At 23.8% G+C, this 11,801-nt stretch overlaps 1 protein-coding gene across 1 annotated transcript; it reads right to left on the bottom strand.

Annotated features, from left to right (window-relative positions):
* Nucleotides 1–670: 670 nt before the first annotated feature.
* On the bottom strand, nucleotides 671–11,465 carry LOC112596574 (trifunctional enzyme subunit alpha, mitochondrial). Its single transcript, XM_025342331.1, has 12 exons — nucleotides 11,224–11,465; nucleotides 7,707–7,798; nucleotides 7,371–7,643; nucleotides 6,934–7,184; nucleotides 6,647–6,857; nucleotides 6,385–6,560; nucleotides 6,039–6,209; nucleotides 4,948–5,170; nucleotides 4,193–4,402; nucleotides 3,920–4,115; nucleotides 2,056–2,258; nucleotides 671–995 (listed from the first exon to the last, which is right to left on the bottom strand). Exons 1-12 carry the CDS (start codon nucleotides 11,294–11,296, stop codon nucleotides 792–794), a joined length of 2,283 nt encoding a protein of 760 aa, XP_025198116.1. The 5' UTR covers nucleotides 11,297–11,465; the 3' UTR covers nucleotides 671–791.
* Between the last annotated feature and the right edge of the window lie 336 nt (nucleotides 11,466–11,801).

The raw sequence follows: 11,801 nt of genomic DNA, 5'->3' as shown, positions 1-11,801 counted from the left end.
ATATTTAAAAATGTTTATAAATCACTAAACAATTAAAATATCGTAAAGTCAAAAAGAGAAGAACAGAGGTTCCTTAAGCAATGTAGGGACGCATCATTGAAGGGTTTTTCAAAATTCAACCTTTAAGGAGGTAAAAGGGTTTTTTTTTAAAGTTTGTATAGATTTTATATGCTATATATACATTTTTTAACCGAATGTTAATCGTAGTATATTACTGGTATTAATAAAACCAGTTGAAGGTTATCTGCGACCTGTGATTACAACACATAATAGGTATCGGCGGTAGATGGTCTAGGTCCAAAGATAATGTGCAATGGTGAAAACGTGCTGCGTTCATCTACTGTCAATTGTCATTCGTAGTGTAGTTAATAACTTTCAACTTTAGATCTCGATTCTGAACATCAATTATACTAATAAATACCTAAAGTTATTTAATTTGTTCTACAAACTCTTGGTAAGTATTTAAAATAAAGATAGTACACACTTACAATATGTAAGCTGTCTTTAAAAAAAAGTGTTATGAAATAAAAATATATTAATATATTTTTGGAAAAATATTTTTTATAGGCATTCAAACAAAATTTTTAATCAAAATAATAATAAATTTATAATAATCACTGAGATATTTTAATACTTTAAATAACCAACAATTTAAAAAAATAACGAGTATATAAGTAGGTACATATGTAATCCTTAATCTCTTAGCATATTTATTATTAAGCTTTTAAATATAAATTTAGAAAATCAAATTCACTCTTGAATTCTTAAAAAGTAATGTACAAGTTCTTCATTTATGATGGATAAAACTTTTTTGATTTATCCTTAGCATGATCTAACAATAACTGACAAGGTTTGAATGGTAGACCATAATCGTTTTGGAATGTTTGCATTTTCGACACAAGTTTATCAGCACCATACCAATCAACCCATCTGAATGGACCACCTGAAAATGGAGGGAATCCAAGACCAAACACAGCACCAATATCACCTTCAGTCTGAAATATTTTATCGCAACAAATATAATAACAAAATATAATATCACAATTATTTTAATATTTTATAATAATTTCATGTTTTTAAAAAACTTAACAAAAATTAAATTCATTCAAAAGTTAAAAGTAGCAGATTTTTCTTGTTTTATAGGTTCAAAATTTTTTTTTTTATTTTATTTTTTATTAAAAGAATATTTACAATTTGTATACATTATTATACAATAAGCAAATTATGAAGGGTTTAAAAAGAAAACAAAAGACATGTAGACTTGAGAGAAGGAGGCAACCGGTGACACCATTTTAAATTTCATTACTCATCAATTGGTTAGTTTAATTAAATATTTAATAGATCTCTAGGTCAGTAACGTTTTAATCGACGTAGTGGATTGATTGGGTTAGTTAAAGAATGGAGATTGGAGATAAGTGGATTTTGATGGTTAATTGTGGCTGTGTGTAGTTTTTTGTAAGATTGAGAGGCTATTCAGGAAGAGTTGGAATTTTCAGGTCATTATGAAGGGACTGATTGCTGACGAACCAAGGAGCACCTGCGATGATACGTAAGTTTATAGATTGGAAGGATTTTTACTATTTTTATGAAAAAAATATTTTAATAATTGTTATCTTTTAAAATGCAATTAAATTAATTTTAGTTGCAATCGTAGAAATACAAAAAATATGAATGTAAGGAAGTTGTATTGCTATTTTAAAAAATGATAATTCTAAACTAAATAAATCATAATATTGATAATTGAGTGTTATTAAATTTATATTTATAATTATTAACCATTTAAAACCATATAAAAACCATTTTATTACGTATTCTTTTCATTAAGAAACAGGAAAATTATTTATTTAGAAATTTACAAGAGCTTTAATTATATTAACTATTTTAGTTACTAATTTATATGCGAGTAAAAAATGTGTATGGTAAGGTATTAACAAATAATAATATATACTTAACAATGTATTCTGTAATAAAAAGTTAATGAAGGTTTATAACAAACAATTGAAGAAGTTTAAACAAATTATAATGATATCATAAACATAGTTAAGTCACACATACCGGATTATTAAGAATTGATTCTTCCAAACATAAAACTGCCTCATTTACAAATCTGGATACCATACGCAGTTGTTGATTTTCAACAGACTGTTCTCCTAGAGGCTGAAGCTTGAATTTTTCCAATAAACTGATAGCTTCAGTATTTTCTGGTCTACTTTTGGTACCAGCTTTGTACACAAAGTAACCTTTACCAGATTTTCTTCCTGAAATTATAAAATAAAATTAAAGTAAATACAACTCGCAAAATATTTTGACATACATCTTTTATTTTATTATTTTTATAATTAACATGTCAGTGGTTTAGTCCAATGATTCTCAACTGAGATGCTGTAAACTAAGATTAAGGATGTTTCAAAAATATTAACATTGGTACATATTTTTTAGTTTATAAAATTAAATAAATAATAATAAATTAAAAATATTAGGAATAAAGCCTAAATATTGCATCATTAATGCTTAATTTGTATTTTGTTCTTATTAGAATATTTTATTACCTATATCATTGAATTCTGAGTAGAATTAATTATTCTGATTAATGTATCGACTTAACAGTAATGTATTTTTTATTATAAGTATTCAAAACATTATACAGCTATTATTACGGCAAGATCACAAATATATGCAATTATATTTTATTATAATTAAAATTTTATAAAAATGTTTATTTTAATACCCAAAGCTTGGCAATTAAGTAAAATATTCAAGTTTTTTTTTTATTCATATTTGGACTAATTTTAAGCTTTTTTTCTATTAATGATAATTACAATTTTTATGCTTAGTCAAAAGCTATTCAATTTAGAAATATCTAAAAAACAAATGCAAAATTTACTTTGTATTAAATTTGTCAAAATTATGAATATTAGAAAATTTTGTTGTTGTAAAAGTTTATAAGTTAATAAGTTGGTCTTAAAAATATTGAAAGTATATACAAAATAATTTTCTGTCATAAATATTTGATGTTCAAATTTTAAATGGAAAAAAAGAATTTGTTCTGTAAGCTTATACTTATACAGTTAACAGTTAACAGCTAATAATTATTATGTAATATATGTAATATTTTTGGTAAAAAGATCAACATACAGTGTTGCCTATTCTTAGAAAAATAAATTACAAATACTTTTATAAATAAATTATAAAATATTTTTTGACATAAATACTATTTGTGTTTAGAATCTTTGTTTATATGGTATTATTTATTATTGAATTCAAATTTAATACAATATCTATTTAGTGACCTACTAAATGACAAAGAACACTTTAAATATACTTATACAGCAAAGCTACTTCTCAGTTTGTAATTTAAAAGATTAATAACCTTTATATGTTAACAACACTAGTATGATTGTAATTTTGATATACTTTCTAATTTTTTTTCATACTATTAAAAATTATTAAAGAAATTTTTGTAAAATTTGGTTCTAAGCCATAATGTGCCATAACCCATTTTACTACAATTTATTTTATATTATGATTTATATAAAGTATTTAACCAATAAATAAATTTAAATTTAAAATTATAATATTATTTTGATCATACAAATATATGTAAGATAAAAAAAATAAAATCTAATATATGATTTTAAATAATTGAATATAATATATAAATCAAACAGCAATTTTGCATATAAAACATAGGTAATTGTACATTTATCATCTCATGCAGCTATTAATTTAATTTTTATTATCTCAGTGAATAATCGTATTTTTACTTAAATTTTTTCATTTTAACTACGATAATAAACTTTTAAATTAAAAATTATAATTAGTAGTGTAGTGAAGTCATTTAAGGTGAATTGATTTATACCAAAAAATATAAGAATAGGTTTGGAAAAAAAAAATTTAGATCTTCACCAAAATCTCTTACCTAAGAAACCACTATCCACCATGCTTTTTAAGACATTAAGATCACCACCACTGAATCGTTCACCAAAAACTTTTGCTAAATCAGTTGCAATATGATAACCAACATCAATACCAACTTCATCTGACAATGTTGCAGCACCAACTGGGAATCCAAAACTTTTAGTAATTGTATCTAATTGTTTTGGATTTACACCTTCCTAAAATTGAATTTGATTTTTATTGTATGAAATAAAAGAATTATTATTATTACATTTATTGTGTTAAAGAACCATACCTGCAATAATCGCATTGCTTCAGATAACATAGTACTCAAAATACGTGTGGTATAGAACCCTGGGCCGTCTTTTACAACGATTACAATTTTTCCTTGTTTTAAACCTAAGGATACAGCAGCAGCAGCAGTTTCTTTAGACGTCTTATCAGTCGTTATAATTTCTAAAAGTTGCATTTTGTCAACAGGAGAAAAGTAATGCATTCCAATAACCTAAAAAATAATACTATATGCTTAATTTTGATAAAATAATTATTTTGTATAAAACACATATAAAAGGAATACATTGACATTTTTGGTTTGAACATTTTTTTTTTTTTATACATTAGGACAATGTGAGTTATAAAAAACAAAAAGACATTTATAGAATTTGTATTATTGTTAATTAATAATCAATATTATAAAAATGATTTTATTAATGATCAGCTAAAATATGTTTTTCTTTATTTTTAAATTTTACTTATACTATACTATCTAATCACATTTTGCTATGAAGTTGAATAATGATATAATTTAATAAAACGCATTGTTCATTATCTTGAGATAATTTTATAATAAATTAATAATAATTTTCAGTAAATTTACAGCTTAATTAAAAAGATAATTAAATAATTTTCCAGTTTGTATACTCAAATTCTATTTCAAATATTTAAATTAAAATAAAAAATAAACAGACTTCTATTTAGTTTAATACTTGTTAAAAATAATAAATGGATAAAGTTAATAACAATTAATAATTAAATTTAAGAAAAACTTACATTTTCAGGACGACTACTGCCCTCTGATATTTTTCCAATTGGTATAGCACTTGTGTTAGTAGCAATAATACAGTGTTTTGGTACAACTTGTTCGAGTTCTTTAATAACTTGATGTTTTATCTTAATATTTTCAAATACTGCTTCAATGACGATATCAGCTTTTGAAAAAGATTCATATGATAATGTGCTGGTTAAATCAGATACATATCTATCTTTTTCTATCCTGTAGTAATTATAATAAAATATGTATGATATAAAACTAGACAATACAAACAATTTTTTTTTTTTTAAATAAAAATATGAAATAAAATATTGTAATTACACAATATATATTAATTCATCTAAAAATCTAAGTATAATTAAGAAATTTTATAATTATTTGAAATATTTTTAATATTCTAAGCTCTAATTCAAAATATATAAAATATATGCCATTAGTTTTACAATTTAATAATATTAATAATTATGAAAATATGGTCAATGATGCAAGTTAAAATCAATATTAGGTATTGGGAATAAAAACAACTTAATAAGTCATGTATTTGTAAGTGTTGTAACACTTTATATAAGAAAATGTTCACCCTATAGTTTTAAGTGGACGCTATACAAACATTTGTTGTTTCTGTCTTACAAGTGCGTAACATAGACAATTTACGTTCATCAGATTAGGTTTAGCTTCGTTAGTTTAAAAATTAGAGTAAATCGACCTATAATAAAACTTGATGGTAAAAACATTTTGTGTTTGTATAAGGGTTTTTATGATAATTCAATTTTTTAAATGAGTTATGAACATTTTTAATTTACTATATTTTATATATTCAAAACTCACTAAAAAATTGAACTATAGTAAAACACACCCATATACAAACATGGATAATCTTTTTACCATCAAGTTTAATTATAGATTAATTCACTCTAATTTTTAAACTAACGAAGCTAAACCTAATTTACTGAAAATGAATTTGCTATGTTACACACTTGTAAGACAGAGACAAAAAATATATGTGTAGCGCCCTTTTAAAGTTAATATTTTATCTGTCCTCTTAATATATATAGTAGCTTACACAAAAATAAAAAATTATAATATTTACTCAGTTAATTTCTTGCGTTTAACAGCACCAGTAAGACCTTTTTCAATTTGTGCAATACCTTTAGCAAGACCTTCTTTATTTGTGTCTTTAAGTATTACTTGTAAACCTTTATCAACAGTCACATGAGCTATTCCAGCACCCATTAAACCAGCACCCAGAACACCAACAGTTCTATAAAATAAATAAATTATGATTAAAATATTTTGTACATGAAAAATCTGTTGATAAGCATTAAACACAGTAACAAATATATTAATTATATCTATTAAAATAAATTAATTTTTAATTAATAATCATTTTTTTTTTTTTTTTTTTTTACTCATAATTATGAAACAAATTTACAAACTTTAAAGCAACTTTAGGCTCTCCAAATTTGTTTTTCTTGCATTCAGTTTGTCCTTGAAATAATCCAATTAAACCTTTGCTTTGTGGTGTCATGGCTAATTCGGCAAAACCATTACTTTCTGCAGCATATCCTTTTGTACTTCCTTGAGCAATTCCAGTTTTGATAACTTCAATTATCTAAAATAATCATATTTATTTTAACACTAACTTTTTCACGTATTAAAAAAAGTTTATTTGGTTTTTAAAAAAATATGTAAAATTACTTTTAAAGGAGCAGGATATAGACCTCGAGTCATTTTTAAAACCTTGCCCTTGGCACTATCAAAAAATTTTTCTCGTAGCCATTCTTGTTGTAATGCTAAATCAATTACTTTATCAACTAAAGTCTTGTTTTTATTCCTTTTTGCTAATTTTTGCCCAGAAGCTAATTTTTTGGCTGCATCAACAGCAATTTCTTCTAAATACTCTAATGTTCTGTAATAAATGTAATGTTATTAACAACTAACAATTAGGTATTTAAGTTATTTAAAACTATAACAAAGAATCAAACCTTTCTGTTGGTGTGCTTAAACCAGGCCCAAGAGGAGTTACAAGTTGATCTATCAAACCAACTTTTAAAGCTTTATCAGCTCTATATGATTTACCAGTTAGAGCCATATCTAATACAGTAGGCATAGCTACTAATTTTGGTAAACGTTGAGTACCACCACCACCTGGTAATAATCCTAACATAACTTCAGGAAGACCAAGAGCAGTACTTTTACTTTTTACAGCAATTCGGTAATGACAAGCCATTGCAACCTAAAAAACAATTCATATTATATGACTGATTATAATAGAAACCCATTATAAATTAAAATAAATGAAAATCTGTAAATTTTAAAACAACAACAATTATTTATTAAATATTTATAATTTTTTTTTATATAACTGAATAAATTAACTTAGAAACGTTTATTAATTAATAATTAAAAATACAAATCTTACTTCAAGACCTCCTCCTAAACACGCACCCATAATAGCTGCTACCACTGGTTTTGTTGATCTTTCAACTTCATTGAGCATGCTTTGACCATCACGGGATATTTTATGTACTTCTTCAGCAGTGCGACATGCCTGTAGCATAGATATGTCAGCACCAGCAATAAAACAGTTTGGTTTACCAGATATGATAACACTGCCTTTAATTGTTGGATCTTGAGAAGCTTTATTTAAATTGGTTTGTAATTCATTCATTACATTTTGAGACAAAGAATTTACCTACAATTATTTATAATTAATTAGTTTTTTAACAAACATTTTTTTATATATTTATAAACTTACTTTTGAGTTTGGGGTATTTAAAGTTATAACTAAAATATCATCAATAACTTTTGATGAAGTATGTTTAACATCGTGACTCAATAATCTCCGACCTATAAAAATAATTAATTATTTCCAATAAAAATTGTTAATAAATTTTAATACAATGTAATTATTAGGAAGTTAATTTTTATATTTAAAGAAAAGTAATACATGTATTGTACTTTTATATTGAGGAATAAAATTTATTCATTAAAAAATGAAAGACTAAATAAACAATCAAAGAAATTTGGTAAGGTTTTAAAATAATTACCAATTATACAATAAGGAAAAACATATATTGTAGTATTTTAATTATCGTCATTAAATTATTTATAAATAATATAGTAGAATTTTTATGCTAATATGATTTGTATTATAATTTTAATATATTATTATATTTTCTCAATTATAAAAAAAGTCATTATATTTAAGTTATTGTTGGTCATTAAAACCATTATAAACTTTTTTAATATATTAAATAACTTTTAATTTGTAATAATAAAATAAGATAGATATTTAGTTTTGATTCATTGTGTGATTCACATTAAATGTTTATGGTATTTACTTATCTATAATCAAAATTAATCAAGATTAATTAAAAACATTGATAATTCATGTCTTATACTAGTTTTAACTAATTGCTAGGAATTTATGCATTTAAATATTATTATGGAATAGTTAAAACAATAAAATTAAAAACTATAAATTTGAATTTTATCAAACAAGATTGCTAAATTGTATTAAAATAATAAAATGTTTTTTTCACTTTTGGAAATATAATGCATACCTTGACAAGCTTAACGGTATACTTAATAATAGATTTTGAATATCTATCATAATTTTCAAATTTTCAAATATCTTGAACAAGTCTTTAAAATTTTTAGTAACATTTATAGAATAAAGGATTTAATTTTTGATTAACTTAGTTGTTTTAAAAATTTTAATTTCATAATAAAAATGGACAATGTACATGTATTGATAATATCTACTGTATATCATTATTATATGGCAATTATTTTCATAGTTATGTATTATACTATAAATACTATAACTATTGTACAGCAAGTGAAGAATTAAGATTAATATGAAAATATACCAAAATATTTTAAATTCAGGGTGAAGTTATAAAAGTAATGACTTTTTTTATCTATGTAATATATACACAATAAATAATCAAAAAATGTTTCTTTGAAAAAATATTGTCTGTATAATAGATTAGATTTAATTTAAACTCTAGAGAGGTTAAGACTTGCTAAACATTTTTAAAAATAACTGGAAAAAAATAAGGAAAACTATTTTTACATAAATTTAGTTTTTGAAACAATTAAGTAATAACAGCAACTCAAAAACAAGTAGAAATATAAAATTTGAATTTTATTTTTTAAAAATGTTGATAAAATTATTTTTGTTTGTTCAAAAAGTGTGAACATTTAATACAAGATTCTATAAAGGTTATTCTCATAGAAATATAAAAATATTTTAAATATACAAAGTTCATCAAAATCATAGAAAAATACAAATTATTTTACAGTTGAAAATTTATAAATTGTATTATTTTGATAGTTCAAGTTTGGAAATTCAATACAAGTACTTCATACTGAAACCAAAAAAAAAAAATAAAAATAATTTTTTTTAAAGACATTTTAAATTAAAATTTAAACAAAATTAAATATTTAAACTATTAATGATGTTATTTATTATTCTGTTAAAGTTTAAAAACATTATTCATGAGGATATAGAACTTTTGTGTATATTATTAAATTGTATACACCCTTGGACTAATGTAATATTTTTGAAAAAAATTAATTTAGCTCACTGTATTACTAATAGTAAAAAATATATTAGGTACTTTACCTAATAACAATATCAAAAAACAGCTTAAAAAATGAGATACAGGCTGATAGACTGTTTCTACTCAGATGATCATTGAATTCAAATTTAACATATCCATCACACTGAACTACTTGACACTTACTATGCAATTGAGTAGTAACCACTTATCCAATTTTATTTAATTACATATTTTTTAATAGACTTATACCGAATTTCACAAACAATTATTTAACATTTTAGGAATTAATAGTGATCTAATGGTCTCGTAAACATGATTTAATGGATCATGATTAATGAGCCATTAAATTGATAAAAGTAAAAAATAATAAATATAACTGAAAATGAATCAAAATCAATAATAATTATTTAAACAAAATACAATAATACATATTTTATTTATTTAAAAATTACTTTTTAAAACATTGTATTAACTTATTGTTTTATTATTTAGGTATTTACATAAAATTCTATAGATATCTTAATATCTAACTATATAAATAAAATTATTGTCTCCTTTGTGATGCTATACAATAATTTATTAATGACAATTTAAAACCAAAATAGGTAAAATACTTTCAAAACATCAATAGAAGCTTATATTTTTTTGTTTATCATGTAAATTATTATTACATACAGGAAAGACAGAACCAACAAAATATTAACTTTTTAAAAGCTCAGGACTTATACTAATAATATTACATCTGTAACCATAAAATAAAAAAAATATTGAAGCTGATTTTACTATAATATTACTTATTAATGAAAAATTAATAAGCACATTTTTATTTATAATCATAATTGAAAATAGAATTATTATTAAACTAGTTTCAAGGACTTTTCAAACACAACCAGGAAGTTAATACAATGATTGGATGATCATTTTTAGATGACCCATAAAATCTATTTTAACTCATTAAAATTACCTAATTAATTTCCTAAATCATTTAAACAAAAAAGTTTTTATTTCATTTTTTAATTACAGCATTAATAATTTTAATATAGATGATATACCTACTTACAGAAAACCCAAGGAGGCCTAAAACTATAGAAAATATAAAGATTTATTTAACCTACAAGTGGCATATAATGAGTAAAAAATTATATTATACAATTTAAGATTTCATATTATCACGACTTAATAACTTAATTTACTGTTTGTATAATTGTTTAAGTGCCCAACAAAAAAGTAAAATATTTAAAAAATTAATTGTTCAAATAAATAGTATTGATATTAAGTAGATATGAAAAACATTTTGATGATTTATAGTTCCTTGGACTATTTCCCCACAAACTTTATCCTTTTAAGCTCCTACAAATTAAATTTGATATTATTTTATTGCTTAAATAAAACAATTGTGTATGCTAAGAAAATGTTATGTATTTAATGCCATCAATTACTAAAGGAATATGTAACATTAATTATTAAAAATCACTGAATACATTTTGATACATATTGAATATATTTATATAAATACTTAGATAGATAGGTAGTGTATGGGTATCATTTAGTTTTGTACAAAGTTATGATAATTTTGTTAGGTTTGGCAATTGATTGGTTCAAATTAATAATATTGCAGATATTAGAAAGAGAGCAACAACAACGGCATCTCAATATTATATAATATAGATTATTGTTGTTATATTATATTCAGTCCATAAATACCTGTTGTCAGAGCTCGCTTGACGTTGATCACCGACATTTCGTTCGAAATACCCAAAAGTCTGCACAACGCCATCGTGTATGTGTGTGCGGGCACGCTTAACGATCAAATGGACCGATAGACGGAAAGAAAAAGAAAGCTGCCCCAAAAAGAATTACAGCAATGTCATATGAGACAAATGAAACTGAAGAAAATCACGCACGCACGCACACAAGTCTTGTAACTTTGTAAGACCAACAGCGTTATCATTTATCACACTACACAACAGTCCACATATGCGTGCCGTAGTTGATAATGATAAGAAGAGAAATTTTTATCGCCCTGATAACACACGAACGTGCGTGCCGCAGAAGTCGTGGTGGGGCGAGTGGTGATGACCGACGACCGATGGCGCTGGCATTCGGACATTTGGACGTCTGACTTTGGTCGGCGGCGGCTATCGAAACCAGGAAGTGATGATCTAACTAACGAAACAGTAAACAACAATAATAATGATCGATAATTATTGTCCTTGTCTTAACGTTACGAAGTCCGTCGTCGACGTGATTATAATAATTTTGCCATGGATAATAAATGGTAA

This window comes from Melanaphis sacchari, unplaced genomic scaffold, assembly GCF_002803265.2.
Source record: "Melanaphis sacchari strain LSU unplaced genomic scaffold, SCAv2.0 Contig32_pilon_pilon, whole genome shotgun sequence".
Taxonomy (NCBI): Eukaryota; Metazoa; Arthropoda; class Insecta; order Hemiptera; family Aphididae; genus Melanaphis; species Melanaphis sacchari.
The sequence above is the reverse complement of the archived record's forward strand: the minus strand, read 5'-3'. Positions and strand labels throughout refer to the sequence as shown.